The 15968-nt window shown below is 40.9% G+C and overlaps 1 protein-coding gene across 1 annotated transcript in view; it reads left to right on the top strand.

Moving 5' to 3' along the window:
• The first annotated feature begins 15178 nt into the window (after window positions 1-15178).
• QPCT (glutaminyl-peptide cyclotransferase) overlaps window positions 15179-15968 on the top strand; it is a 23273-nt gene continuing 22483 nt past the window's right edge. Inside the window, exon 1 of the mRNA XM_006737456.3 lies at window positions 15179-15399. Coding sequence (XP_006737519.1) covers window positions 15277-15399 — 123 coding nt within the window. The 5' untranslated portion in view covers window positions 15179-15276. The remainder of the gene's footprint in view (window positions 15400-15968) is intronic.

Here is a 15968-nt window from a genome sequence, read left to right as displayed (position 1 = left end):
AAGGCTAAATACATGGACAAAGAGGATTTTAGTTAGGCTTTTAAGAATGAGTAGGAGTTGGAAATATGGGAGAGGGGAATGGGGAATAAAGGAAAAGTCCAGGTAGAAACAACAGTGAGAAGAAGCACATATGTATAAAAACATGGGGACCAAATAGTTCAGTTAGGCTGAGCCATAGGTTTTTTTCCCTCACACAATCTTTAACAATTGAGATGTAATTCACAAACCATAAAATTCACCTTTTTAAAGTGCACAGTTTACTGGTTTTGAGTATATTCACAAATTATGCAACATTATCACTGTCTAATTTCAGAATATTTTCATTGCCCCCAAAAGAAACTCCGTATCCATAAGCAGTCACTCCCTGTGAGCCCCAGAGGCGGCCAGCCCACCAAGAGGGCTCCCAATGGAGTTCCAGTTACTTGCAGTTGGAAGGCCTTGGGTGGGCATGTGGGGGGAATGGTGAGTGTGGAGGGGCTATTGGCAGGACACACGCTGTATTTGCTACACGTGGCTTCAACCACCAACTTAACAAATCTCTACCTCTAGCTTTGATCCCTTTCTTTTTTTTTTTTAAAGATTTTATTTATTTATTTGACAGAGAGAGACACAATGAGAGAGGGAACACAAGCAGGGGGAGTGGGAGAGGGAGAAGCAGGCTTCCTGCCGAGCAGGGAGCCCGATGCGGGGCTCGATCCCAGGACCCTGGGATCATGACCTGAGCCTAAGGCAGACACTTAACGACTGAGCCACCCACACGCGCCCCAGCTTTGATACCTTTCTATAACCACTTGAATGTTCCACAGAAAGATCACAAATTCAAAGTGTCCCTAACTGAACTCATCTTTGCCTTGAAACCTTTTCTTCTTCCTATATTTCCAATCTTAGTGTGTAGTGTTACCATCAGTCTAATCTAAGACAGAAACTTTTGGTCAGCCTAGACTCCTTTTCCCTCATTCTCAAATCCAATTAGTGACCAAGTCCCATCAATTTCATACCATCCTAGTTCTTGTGTTGTATGCCTCTTCTTCTTTTTCCCTATGACTGTCTTAGGTCAGGCCTCTGTTAGCTCTTACCTGATCTACTGAAATGACCATCTAAGAGATTTCTAAGACATTTCCCTCCTTGATTGAATCTTCTCTTTTGTTCATTCTCTACCCTGCCACCAGAGTGATAGTTCTAAAATGCAGAATATGATTCCTTGTGGCTGAAATCCTTCAGTAGCTAACCGATGCCCTCACTGTGCAAACTTTTTAGCGTGGTGCAAAATGTGCCCCCTCCTGCCTTCTTCTATTGTTATCTCCAATTCCTCACATACCTAGCACCTCAAGCAGTGGGGAACTGCTGACAGTTTCCCACTGTATTTTTGCTGATATGACACTTTTCTCCCCCTTTTCCACCTGGTGACCAAGACTCCATCAGTCCGGCTCTCTCTAGGAGGCCTTTCCTGTCTCCTTCAGGCAGACTGGGAATAACCACACCTTTGCTTGTGCTCGAGACAGGTTGCTTTCTTAGCACCTGTGACACTTTATCACACAACTCTCTCTCTTCCTAAACTGAAAGCTCCTGAAAAGCAAGGGCCATATATAACTCATCCCTATCTTCTTTGCAGAGTGCTTTACCCAGTCTTAGTGCTCCACTGAGATTTGGGAGTCATTGCCTAGGGCGGAGAATGAAACTATGTGAAGGGATGAAATTACCTGCAGGAAGACCAGGAGTGGAAATTACATTTATTGAGGTCTTACTCTTGAAAAAAAGGGAAGTCTAACACAGGCTACCACATGGATGAACCTTGAGGACATCATGCTCAGTGAAATAAGCCAGTCACAAAAATACAAATACTAGTGATTCCACTTATGTGAGGTCTTCAGAGTAGTCAAATTTCATAGAGACAGAAAGTAGAATGGCGGTTGTCAAGGGTTGGAAGCAGGAGGGAATGGAGAGTTATTATTTAACAGATTCAGAGTTTCAGTTCTGCCAGATGACAGGAGTGCTGGAGAGAGATGGTGGGGAAGGTTGCACAACAGCGTGAATGTACTTAATGTCACTGAACTGTACGCTTAAAATTGGCTAAGATGGCGAATTTTATGTTCCATAGATTTTCCCACAACTAAAAAACACAACAACAATAGGGCAACACTAACTCAGGAACTTACACCAGCTAGTACATTAATTAAAAAATATGTAACATCAAACATGAAGGAGGAGTATAAAAATAAATATTAAATACAATTGCCTTGCTGACAAAACAGATTTTTCTTAATTTTCTCATTTTGTCACAGACTAAATAAGGATAGTCATGGACAAGTGTTAATAGGGAACTAGCATTTGGGAACTAATGGTGTTAATTACGTTAAAAAGAGAAGCTGAGGGGCGCCTGGGTGGCTCAGTCGTTGGGCATCTGCCTTCGGCTCAGGTCATGATCTCAGGGTCCTGGGATCGAGCCCCGCATGGGGCTCCCTGCTCCGCGGGGAGCCTGCTTCTCCCTCTCCCACTCCCCCTGCTTGTGTTCCTGCTCTCACTGTCTCTCTCTCTGTGTCAAATAAATAAATAAGATCTTTAAAAAAAAAAAATAGAAGCTGAGGGAAGAAGGGCAATAATTAAAGAAGGTAGCCGTGCCAAAGCAAGATCATTGTCTGCCTGTTGTTATTGGTAGGCTGTGCTATTATATGCACTATGACAAGTCAAGTATTTCCTCGTATTTTTGGCAGGTCCTACTCTGAATAATCATAAGGTATTTGTTTTCAGACATTCAATATTTTATTGAGAATTTCGTATGCTTCCAGGTCCCTGCTCTTGTAAGGATTATATTATCCAAACGTTTTGCACATGTAAAGTATATGCTAAAGATGCGTGTGTACTATAAAATAATAGTACTATGTAACTAGCTGCAGAATATAATAAACATGTGAAATACTAGCACACAGAGATGTGTGTAAGAAGGGTATTAGGTAGCCACCATACCAAGTTTCCTTCATATTTTCAGTCTCTAAAAACCCTGAATAATAATTTTTCCTGTATCCTATGTATAGGGCATGGTCCTGAATGTCACGTATTTCCTGTCTGAGCCATTAGCTTGTTTTCTGATCGGTGTTTATTTTCTCTAATCTAAGAGTAGAGTTGAAAGAAAGGGGACCACTTGCCTCAGACTGCAATGAAGATGCACAATTCTTCTTTGGTCACTTCCTTTGCTTGCAAAATTTCCTCCCCCGTCTGCTTCCTAAAATTGCAACTTTGTTTCTTCCTAATTTGTAATACAGGTTTAACCCTAGACTGTTGGAAAGATTTTCTTGGAACACTAGATAAACATCATGAAAGACAATTATTCGATCTCTTTCACTTTCTTACGGATCTCTAAATTCAAACTTTAGTGTTGCCCGTAATAGGCATGTGACCTAACGCAGTGAGAATCAGAAAAAAATCAAGGTTTGGCCAGGGACAGAAGGGGATTAGTCTTACTAAAATTGTATGCTGGGTAATTTAAGCTTCTTTTAAAGGGAAATTCAGGTATATTCTCGGCCTGGTGTTAATGACAACTCTGTTGAAATGCTTTTTCAAACATTAAAATTGAAGGTGGATTAGCTCATCTAATTCATTACGGTCTGAACAACGTTGTATATATAAACCGTAGGGTTGGAAAGGGTTTTTTGTGACCTCAATCTGGGCTGTTTTAGAATTACTGAAACAGTTGAAATACTTTGCTAATGTTTTCAGATATATAAATAAAACAAACATCATAAATTCATCCTAACTTTAAACCTAAATTTAAGCAAAACTAAAGATATATATAGGAGCATATGTGGTTTAAGGCAGAATTTAGGTTATGGTATCATGTTGCAGCTTTCTATCATTATTATTAATAGCTATGGTGGCATAGTCAATGTGTTGTTTTTTTTTTAATGAGTGTTGCTATTTTCTGTATATTTGTGTCATATTTATTTGCTTTCTTAACATTTTATTTTGGAATCCTGCGGCAAGAGATTTTAGAGCCTTCCTTCTTCTCTCATTTGAGACTGCTGGGCCTAACCTGAATCTTAAGACAAGTTTTTGTTTGTTTGTTTCTTTGTTTATGACTTGAAAATGACTCTTAGAATTATTGTCCTTTCATGAAAAGTCAGAAAGGGCCTAATTAACAACCACGGTTAATACTGCTTTAGGATCACAAAACTGAGAGAAAGGGTGCTTTTACAGTTAACTCTGATTACAGACTGTGTAGCGTGATCAGTAGAAAATCCTCACAATTTCATACCATTAGAACAAAGATAAATAGAATAGAATACCTTAGAAAATCTGTAAGCGACCCCAAAGCAAAAGACAACCAAGTGCTTTAGCCTTGACTTCGGATTGTATTAGTTTATGTTGTGGTATTTCATTTTTTTTGAAAAAAGAGTCACGTTTCCCCTTCTAATAGGTATGGTGTTAGACATCTGATGAAGAGAGACAGCAACACAAAATGAGTATTCTGCTTAACACTTGTAAATAAAATAATTTCAAAGGTGTCTGGTTTTACCTTCAGGAAAAGCCTACCTTAATATATTAAAAATTTTATAACTACTTAAATTTTCTCCTTGGAAACTGGCAAAGCCTGTAGGTGACAGTGAACATACACCGCCTGCCATTGAGTCGGCTTTGTGTGTGTCCAGGCAGGTTACTCGACCTCCCTGTGCTTTTATTTTCTTATCACTAATAAACAATGAGGATAATAGTAGTATCTTTCATCATACTAATATATAGAATCAGAGGATCTTAAGAAACATATCATTGACATACCTACTATCTTTGATCATATTTTTACCTTGATCAAAATATTTAGTTAGTAACTTTGAATGGAAACAAGTTCTTATGCTAATAGCTTTTTGTCTTTCACATATTATCATTGACATTTCCCAGAAATTGGTGCCTTGTCACCTACTTAATCCTTAAGATGCAAAAAAAAAAAAAAAAAAAAAAAGGAGACAGAATCTTTTAAGTAAAAAATCAAAATGAATCTACAAATACACAAACATACACTATTATGGATACATATTCTTCATAACAATTGGTTTATTGAAACTATACAGTCAATTTTGGTATCATACAGATCAGAGCTATCTATTCTGTGAGCAGTAAAGAGATGAACTTTTTGGGAGGGGGTTCTTCATCTTTTGATTCTCTCTACCCTCATCTCCTTGAGTAGATTAAAATTCCTTTTTAAGTGTATATGTGTATTTTTTGGATCTTGAAAGCTTTTGGTTTTTAGAGCCTGCAGAGAAAAATTGATTCAAAAGCAGGATAAAATTAGTGAAGGAGTAAAAGGAATTTTGTTTGGAGGCAAGATGAGTGTCAGTGAAAGGAATCAGGGTTTTTGGGGAATGTTGCCCTCCTTTTCTTTGAGAGGAGAGTGAACTGTTATTCTAAAGGGCTGGGAAGGGAGAGGGCCACAAAACCAGAGGAAAGGAGATTTTTTTTCCCCTAACTTTTATTGCCACCTTTACTTGACCTCTGATAAGGTGAAAGGAGCTGGGAAGATTTACAGGAAATCTGGATTCCTGAGATTTCTGAGGAACAGCAAAGGTCTGACTCTGTACAGCGGAAGCAAACATTTTAGTTTTTCATTCCATTATTGAAAGCTGCAGTGGACAGATTTGGGCTGGGATATAAAGTGGGCATCTTTATAGTCTCTGTGGCTACTCAAGGTACAAAGGGCAAGGTGTTTTGGCGTGAGGCTTGTACACTGACAAAAAGTGAGGGGAGGGGCGCCTGGGTGGCTCAGTCAGTTGGGCGTCTGCCTTCGGCTCAGGTCATGATCCCACGGTCCTGGGATCGAGCCCTGGATCAGGCTCCCTGCTTGGCGGGAAGCCTGCTTCTCCCTTTCCCACTCTGCCTGCTTGTGTTCCCTCTCTTGCTGTCTCTCTGTCAAATAAGTAAATAAAATCCTAAAAATAAATAAATAAATAAATAAAATGCAAATTTCCTTTAAAAAAAAAGTGAGGGGGAAAGCAGAGAGTTTTGGATCTAATCTTGTCTACTTCATAATTTGTCTAGGACAGGCCCACTTTACCAATCTTTTTTTTTTTTTTACCATTGTCCTCAGGGCTTTCACAAAATGATTATTAATGTTATCATTAATCTGATTATATGGTTTTTACTCATGTGTTTCTCAGAGTGTGGGATTAATGCAATGGTTCTTAGCCCTGCTAGAATCACCTGGCAAGTTTTAAAGACATTGGATGTCCAGGCCACACACCAGACTAATCATATCAAAACCTGCAGGGGTGGCACTCAGGCATCATTATTTAAAAAAAAAAAAAAGGGCTTTCTACATGATTTCACTATGTAAAGTTAAAACCATTGGCTTAATGTATTATCTTTCCCAGGTAAAATAATGTTAACACAGCGGTTCTCAAATGCTTTGGTCTCAGAACTCCTTTATTTCACTAACAGTTATTGAGGAACACAAATAGCTTTTGCTCGTGTGAATTATGTCTATCAAGGTCGCTTGTATTGAAAATTAAAATGGGCATTTTATAAATGTTTAATCATGACTAATTTAAAAATAACAGAAGCATTGCATGTTAAATGACACATTTTTATGGAAAATTTCTGTGTTTCTAAAAACAAAAATAATTTTGTGAAAAGACTGACATTTTTGAATATTTGAAAATTTTCTTTAAGGTCTGACTTATTAGAAAATAACTGGATTTGTTTATACAATCAGTCTGCTGAGATATGTTAATTTGGTTGAAGTATATGAAGAAAATTTGGCCTCACGCTGACATGTAGTAGGAAAAGAAAGAAGTATTTTAATAGCCTCTTCAGATAATTGTGGAAAATCTTCTTTGTTATTCAATCAAAGCATGATAGATGGTAATGTCATAAAAGTTAGCTACAATGCAGAATCTAAGACCATATGAATAAAATTTTTTACTTCATTATATTAAAATCCATTGGTCTCTCTCACACTTTGAATGGATCTTTTCTCTGTGATTTGGGCACTGAGCATGTGGAAAATATTGGTTCTTTGAGTTACACAGATACTCTAAATGTTGAACATTTTATTATATGTTATTAAAAAATTACATTTGTTAAAATAACTGACTTTGTCAGAAAAGTTGTTACATGTAAGGAAACTGTCAGGCTTGTAGTAGCTTATACCAGTTTTTCAAAATTCCAGTTTTTACCTGAAAGATCTAGTTTCATCATTGGTGATAAATACTGCCAGTTAGTTTCCTTGAAGGCATAGGCACACTTTATTTTTTAACAAATGTCTGCCAAATATCCAACTCTGAATAATCATATGTGATCAGTCACTTATTATTCTATCAGTAAAAGTAGAATCTTAGGAAAAAAGAAGATTGTTCACTACACATCTCAAACAGTAGTACGAGTACTTCTCTGTGAGACAGTTGTCCTTCAGTATGCAGGATGAGTACTTTATTTGTACTTCCCATTTTTTAAAAAGACTTTATTTATTTATTTGAGAGAGAGCAAGAGTGAGAGAGAGAGCACACGAGCAGAGCAGGGGGGAGGAGAGAGGGAGAGGGAGAAGCAGACTCCCCCCCTGAGCAGGGAGCCCCATGTGGGACTCTATCCCAGGACCCTGGGATCGTGACCTGAGCTCAAGGCAGACGCCCATCTGCCCAACCCACTGAGCCACCCAGGCACCCATGTACCTCCTATTTTGTCATGCAGAATATAAAAAGATTTATACTCTCAACTTCTGCTTCTAGTCAAGATGGAGTAACAGAGACTAGATTTATCATCCCATCTTGAAAAAAAAATCAAACAACAATGTTCAAATATTGGGAAACAAGTATCACAAAAGATGGATGGCAGAAGGGAAGTAAGTGACATGAGCTAGTTGCTTTCCCCATTTGCCATCTTGAGGAGTTTCCAGGATGCAGTGTGGATAGGAGGAATCCCAACAGAGGCAGGTGGTCTCTGTGAGATGAAAGAACGGAGTTGAGAACATGGGAAGGTGGCTAGAATTTGCAGGACAGAGTGGAGGAGAGAGAGATCATTTAAGGTTTCTCCATAAGTCTTCATCTGAGTATGGATCAACATGTGCAGGTGAGGAAATTCACCAAGGTGGAGGAAAGAGCTAACAAAAAGGAGCAGGCATAACAAGCTCCAGGGCACAGATAGGGTCAGGAATCTTTTGTGTTTCTACTAGTCAAAGTGGAGGGGCACCGGGGTGGCTCAGTCGGTTAAGTGTCAGCCTTCGGCTCAGGTCATGATCCCAGGATCCTGGGATAGAGTCTCGCATTGGGCTCCATTCTCAGCGCGGGGCCTGTTTCTCCCTCTCATTCTCCCTCTGTGCTCACTCTCTCTGTCTCTCTCTCTCAAATAAATAAATAAAATTAAAAAAAAAAAAGGAAAAAGGAAAAAAAAAGTGGAAAAATCTCAACATACAAGAGGCAAGGGGCAGGGGTGCCTGGGTGGTGCGGTCAGTTAAGTGTCTGCCTTCGGCTCAGGTCATGATCCCATGGTCCTGGGATCAAGCCCCATGTCAGGCTCCCTGCTCGGCGGAGAGTCTGCTTCTCCCTCTCCCTCTGCCTGCCGCTTCTCCTGCTTGTGCGCTCTCTCTCTCTCTCTCTGTGTCAAATAAATAAATAAAAATCTTAAAAAAAAAAAAGAGGCAAGGGGCAAAAGTAAATGCCCAGAGAGTATTGCTTCAGCTAGGGGTCAAATTATACCTGGAATATAAATTGCTCTGCTTCAGCCTAACAAAATTAAAAGCAAGCCTCCAAAGGATCAAACTATTTTCACATCAACTGTGTTTCAAAGATTAAGAATCTTTAAAGGAAAACAAATATGCCCAGCACCCAAAAAAGTAAAATTCACAACATCTGATATCTAATAAAAAATTACCAGGCATGCAAAGAAGTGGCAATATACAACCATAATGAAGGGAAAAAAAATCGATCAATAGAAATGACACAGATGATAAATTAGCAGATCAGGATATTAGAAACAGTTGGCATAACTATATTCCATATGTTCAAGAAGGTAAAGGAAAGGTTGAACATATTAAGGATGGGTGTAAAGAAAATCTAAATTAAACCTCTAGAGAAGGAAAACAACAATGTCTGGGATGAAAAGTAACCGGATGGAATCAATAACAGATTAGGTACCATAAAAAAATTAGTGAACTTGCAGACATAGAAATAGAAACTATAGATACAAGTGAAATAGACAAAGGAAAAAAAACCAGAAAAAAATATCAGAGCCCTGGTGAACTGTGGGAAAACCTGAAACAACTTAATATGTGTATAAGTGGGGCTCCAATGGAGGAGGGCAGATAAAAATACTTGAAGAAGTAATAGCTAAATATTTTCCAAATTTAACAAAAACTTAAAGCCCACTGATCCAAGAAACTCTGTGAACCCCAAGCATGAGAACATAAAATTCCACCAAGGCACATCATAATCAAATTGCTTAAGAATTGTGATAAAGAGAAAATATTTTTTTGTTTGTTTTTAAAGATTCTATTTATTTATTTGACAGAGAGAGACACAGCGAGAGAGGGAACGCAAGCAGGGGGAGTGGGAGAGGGAGAAGCGGGCAGGGGGAGTGGGAGAGGGAGAAGTGGGCAGGGGAGTGGGAGAGGGAGAAGCGGGCAGGGGGAGTGGGAGAGGGAGAAGCGGGCTTCCCCGCCGAGCAGGGAGCCAGCCTGATGCGGGGCTCGATCCCAGGACCCTGGGATCATGACCTGAGCCGAAGGCAGATACCCAACGACTGAGCCACCCAGGCGCCCCTGTGATAAAGAGAAAATCTTAAGACAGACTGAATTGCATTACGTGCAGAGGAACAAAGATTAGGATGACAGTCAATTTCTCAGAAACAAAGCAAGCAAGAAGGCATTGGAGAACTATCTTTAAAGTACTGAAAGAGGGGCACTCCCTGTAGAGCAGGGAGCCAGACTTAGGGCCTGCTTCACCCTCTCCTTTTGCCCCTCCCCCTGCTCACGCTCGCTCATGCACTCTCTCTCTCTCTCTCTCAAATAAAATAAATAAATAAATAAATAAATAAATAAATAAATAAATAAAATCTTTATTAAAAAAAGTACTGAAAGAAAAAAGCTGTCACCATAGAATTCTGTACTCAGTGAAAATGTCTTTCAAAAATGAAGGGAAAATAAATTTTTTTCAGCATACAAAAATTGCTACTATACCTGTGCTACAAGAAATGTTAAAGGATGTCCTTTAGGCAGAAATAAAATGATACCAGATGGACCTATGTATCTATACAAAGGAAGGAAGCGTATCAGAAATGGTAAATATCTGGGTAAATGAAAAAGACTTTTAAAGACCTTATTTTAACAATTTCTTTGAAAAGTAATTGTTTAATGCAAAGATAATCAAGTAAAATATATATAAAAATGTGTAAGTAAAATAGCACAAAGACTAAGAAGGGAAATAGAAGTATGCTATTGTATGTAATGTATGGGGATTAACATAAGAATAAAAAAAAAGACCAAAAAAAAAAAAAAAGAAGTATGCTATTGTAAGATTCTTTTTTTTTTAAATTTATATGGGGGGGAGGGGCAGGGAGGGAGGGAGAGAAGCAAACCCTGCTGAGTGGGAAGCCCAGCATGGGGCTCAGTCCCACAACTCTGAGATCATGACCTGAACTGAAATCAAGAGTCAGATGCTTAACTGACTGACCCACCCAGGTGCCCCATAAGATTCATGTACTATACATTAAGTGATATAATAAATTCTTGATGGTAGACAGTAATACATTAAAGATATATATTATAAATCCTAAAACAGCTACTAAAAACAGAGGTATAGCTGACAGCCTAACAAAGGAGATAAAATGAAATAATAAAAGTAATAAATTAATCCAAGATAAATCAGAAAAAGTGGTAAAAATGACCAAAGAACAGATGGAACAAATAGAAAAAAAAAACAATAGAGCAGTACATTTAAATTTGACCATGTCAATAATCACATCAGATATAAATAATCTAAGTACTCCATTTAAAAGCCAGAGATTGTCCAATTGGATAAAAAGAGCAGGACCTCACTATACGCTGCCTACAAGAAACCTACTTTATATGTAAATAAGAAAATAGTTCAAAAGCAAAAAGAATGGGAAAGATATACCATTTTAACACTAATCAAAAGGAAGTTGGAGTGGCTACATTAATATTAGAAAAAAAGTAAATTTCAGAGCAAAGAATATTACCAAGTATAAAGAAGGTTGTTTTGTAATGATAAAGGTGTCAATTTGTCAAAAGGACATTGCAATTCTAAATATTTATGTACTCAATAAGAAAGCTTAGAAATACATGACATAAAAATTAATAGAACTATAAGAAGTAGGAAAATCCACAATTAGTCAGAGATTTCAGCCTCACTCCCTCAGTAATCAATAGACTGTACAGATGGAAAACCAGTTATTACTGGAAGATTTGGAGAACATTATCAATGACCTTACCTAGTTGATGTTTATAGAACATTCTACCCAATAACAGCAAAATACATATTTTTTTAATGTCAAGAAGGAAAAATTTGCTAAGATAGATCAGATTCTGGGCTATAAAACAATTCTCAAAAATTTTTAAAGGATTCATCCATATCAAGTCTCTTCCCTGACCATGGACGGAATTAAATTTGAAATCAATAACAAAAAGATATCAGAGAAATCCTCAACTATTTGGAAACTAAATAACATAATTTAAATAACCCGGGGTAAAAGCTGGACATTTTCATTTTCTTGATGGTGGCGATCATTTCAGAGGTGTAAACATATGTCAAAACTCATCCGATTATATACTTTAAATTTGTATGGTTTAATGTATTTTAATTATATCTCAATAAAGCTGTTAAAAACCAGACATGTACTCAATCAAGGGTTGAGATTTGATAATAACCACAATTTTTATTGCTTCATTGTGACATTCTTAAGTGAGATTGGCTCTTTTGTTTTCTTTTGTCTGTTCTTTTCCTTTCCTTTTTTTTTTTACTGTGCATATCAGTGAATAATACAATGACTTCTAAGTAAACAGTTTTTTTAATAGTACAGTTTTGTGTCCTGTCCTAGTAAGTGCTAAGGTACCAGCAGTTTTGCATCATCCGTGTAAAGTTAACACAGTAAAATAAGCTAATTTTGCTTTAGTATCATTATAAATATTGATTCAACCTTGCAGACATTCCAAAGGGTCTTGGAGAATCCCCAGGGATCCATGGGTCACATTTTGAGAACTGTCTTTTTTTTTTTTTTTTAAGATTTTATTTATTTATTTGAGAGAGGGACAGAAAGAGAGAGAGCATGAGCAGGGGAGAGGGGCAGAAGGAGAGGGAGAAGCAGGCTCCCCACTGAGCAGGGAGCCCAACGCAGGGCTCTAATCCAGGACCCTGGGATCATGACCTGAGCCGAAGGCAGACGCTTAACTGACTGAGCCACCCAGGTGCCCTGAGAATTACTGTTTTAACAAACTTTCTGGTTATGACTGCATTAGTCTAATGGTGGGACTAGCTGTGTGAAAATCCTGCCATGGCAACTGCACTGGGATGATCTTTTATAGCAGTTGGGTCCTTAATATATATCACAGTATAGAATCTATTCTCTAATAAAGATGATAACCACTCCACTCGTGATTAGTGTTGTCACTGCATACACAACTGATTTTTTTCCAGGATGAGAAATGGGGCCTGAAATTCTTTAATTGGATATAATAGTCATGGGAAGAGTGTGAAGAAGGGACAAGTTGCAGCAGGGGAAAAAAAAATAGCAGATCTAAGGGATATCTGACAATTTCCAGAACGAAAGAGGGGAGAAAAGTAGAATGAGTAAAGCAAAAGGGAAGAAGGATATTTATTTAGTGTATCAGGCACAAGAAAAGATACTAATAAAGAAGGTAGTAGGGACACATAGAGGCCTGTGTCGGATTTGTAGTTTTATGGAGAGTTGTCAGAAGACCTCGCGTGTAAAAAACAGTTTACTAACTAAACTAACTTTACTTACTTACTAAAATCAGTGTCACTTATTTGTACGAGATGCACCCTGTGGATGCATTTGTGGTGGATGCAGAGAGGCACTGCTCAGATGCCCCTTCAGGGAAGGACTCCTCTCCAGCTGGTGGAGTGCTTTTGGCAGACAGCCTCTAGCTGTCAGCTCCTTTGGCAGCAGAGAGCTGCTTGCAGGAAGTCAGTCCACTGTGGTGGGGGTAGAAAGCCCTAGACATTTTGGCTCACCGTGTGACAGCTCCGATAGGGCTTTCAGCTCAAGGGCGCCCCACAGGATTAGGTGCGGCTGTGGAGGGGGACCCACTTCCCTGTTAGCCTTTCCCTCTGCCCAGTCCCTTTCCTCCCTCTACCCTCCTCAGGGGTTTGTCCCAAGGGCACTCCCTGAGACACACCCTGAATGCTAAACTCTGTCTCAGAGTTGGCTTCCTGTAGCTCCCAAACTACAGGAGCATCTATTGACTAAACTGTAACCAAAATTGAAGAAAATTGGAGAACGCTAGGCGATGGAAAATCATCATGAAATTATGTGTTAACACTTTAACTCAAGTGTTTCCTTATTTCTCATTTCGATCTGCTTATACTTAGCGTGATACTACCTTTAACATTTTGTTTCATATCAGTTTGCTATTCCTACCTTCCCTTTCTTTTTTCTTTTTTTTTAAGATTTTTAAATTTATTTATTTGACAGAGAGAGAGATAGCGAGAGCAGGAGCACAAGCAAGGGGAGTGGGAGAGGGAGAAGCAGGCTTCCCGCTGAGCGGGAAGCCCGATGTGGGGCTCCATCCCAGGACCCTGGGATCATGACCTGAGCCGAAGGCAGACGCTCAATGACTGAGCCACCCAGGTGCCCCCCTACCTTTCCTTTCTTACAGGAATCCTATTGTGGAAAGATAAAAAGGTAACAGGGTAAGAAAAACAATTAGGTGGTTTCTTCCCCAGCCACTCAGGAAATCCACTATTTCAAGGTTGGCTTAAGCAGCAAGAGAGGAAACATACTGGGAGATGTGGCAGTGGTTTTGTTCTCAATATTATACTAATAGAAAGTTCTGAAGTGGTCTGATTATTAGAAGAACTGCCCCTGAAGGTAATAAAGAATTTATTTTTAAGCCTGAAGATTTTAATTGTCACTCAGAATTCTGAGACATGAATAGGATTAGTAATTTTGAACATAAACAGGAAAGTAGGTACTCCATCCTGTCTTCCCCTGTAGCTCCAGAGGAGGGCAGAACAGTGGATTCCCAGGCCTGCGCTGTCTTTGAAACTCACTCTTAAGAGTTTAGGAGACAGAGTGGGTGAGTCTTTTGGCCAACTCCATTACCTTCAGACCTTCCATCTCTGGGAAATAAGTCTGTTTCAGTTTCCTTGCTTTGATTTTTCTAGGATCTATATGTTACTAGGAGATGACTCAGGCAGACCATACCCTGATCCTCACTGTCTGGAAGAAAAAGAGGATGGTGAGGTAATTGAGGTATGTGACCACATACCTACAGACAAAATTGAGATATTGTTGTATTTTTTTCTAGGATTATCTTGATAACACTGATCTTCGATGTTACAAAGTAAATACAATTGTGCTTAGGTTTTCTTTTGGGAGGTATGCACTGGAGAAGAGGACTATCTAAAGAGCCACTGTGAACATTTTCAGATAATCACTTCGACCATCCCTCGCGGTTGGGGAGTATGATGATGTGCATACGGCAGGCAAGGCAATTATTTGTGAGAAAAAGAAAAGATATGCTGGGCTGTTATAAAGGAAATACTTTGAGGGTTTCTAGTTCAGGCTTTGTGCAGGGGGAGTCTCCGTTTGCTTGTCTGTAAAGTGGGGTTAATATCTACCCCACGTGGTTATGAAGATTACAGAAGGGACATCAGAAGAGCCAGGCACCTAGGACAGGGCCTGGTACAGAAGTTTTCAGTAAACGTCGATTCCCTGTGGGAAAACACTTCATAACCACACAGGGTCTGATGAACCCTCTCTCTCCCCTTTCAATTAATTCCCAGTTACACGGCCCTGGGGATCATAAAAAATGCCTCTTCCCTGTCTCTCCTCTCCAGGACAAGGCAGTGGCCCGCTCCCGTCCCTCCGTTCCGAAGCTTCTGCCTCCCAGGACAGCCCAGCCCCCCGGGGTGCGAAGGTCGAGGGTGGGCGGAGGAGAGCTGCGTCCTCGGCCTGCGCAGCGCAGTGGGGAGGGGACCCGGAGGCGATGGGGAGGCGGGCGCAGTCGTCCCAAGGGTGGAGAAGGGGGACGGCGAAGGACGCGCGTTCCCGGGCTCGTGACCGCCGGCGGCCAGAGGAGCCGGCGCGCAGACAGTCTCGGAGATGGCAGGCGGCGGGGACCGGCGCGTCATGGACACCCTCCACCTGCTGCTGCTGGTGGCCGCCCTGCCCCTGGCGGCCCGGGGGGTCAGACACCGAGGCTCGGCGGACTGGATCCAGGAGAAGGTGAGCGGCTGCCGCTGCGCGACTGTACCTGCGCGGCTGGTGCGGCGTGCGGGCACGCGGGGTCGGGAGACCCCACCTTGGCAGGGTGGGAGGCGCGCAGAGCCGCGCTCGCCGGCCCACGCAGCCGTGCCCGCAAAGGGCACCCGGAGGAATCGGGGCTCTGAGTCCTCGTCGGGGTGCCTCACTGGCCCCGGGGCTGCTTTGGAGACGCCACGGGAGCAGAGTGATGTCACCAGCCTCCCCTCGGCTGCGGTCTGATGCGGGTAGCGATAGGCACAGGAAGTGTGTCTAGCCGGCGGCGGCCGAGCGCGGAGGTGGGGGTGCTTCGCCGCGCCGCCGCCCACTCGGGACCCCGGAGGCCGGCGGTCGCGGCGCTTGGCGGCCGCGGGGGTGCCGGGCGCGCCTGGGGTGTGCTCAGCGCTCCCCCACCGCGGCATCCGCGGACGCCCTTGGGACGTTGGAGTTTCCATGCAGTCTCCGGACAGATGTGTGTTACCGTTTGTTTTAGGTATTTAAGCGCAGCTGCTCTAACTGGAGACCAGCTTCACTTTAAAATATATATATATATA

This window comes from Leptonychotes weddellii, chromosome 10, assembly GCF_054177405.1.
Source record: "Leptonychotes weddellii isolate Sample4059 chromosome 10, ASM5417740v2, whole genome shotgun sequence".
Classification (NCBI taxonomy): Eukaryota; Metazoa; Chordata; class Mammalia; order Carnivora; family Phocidae; genus Leptonychotes; species Leptonychotes weddellii.
This window is presented reverse-complemented; position numbering and strand designations above follow the sequence as displayed.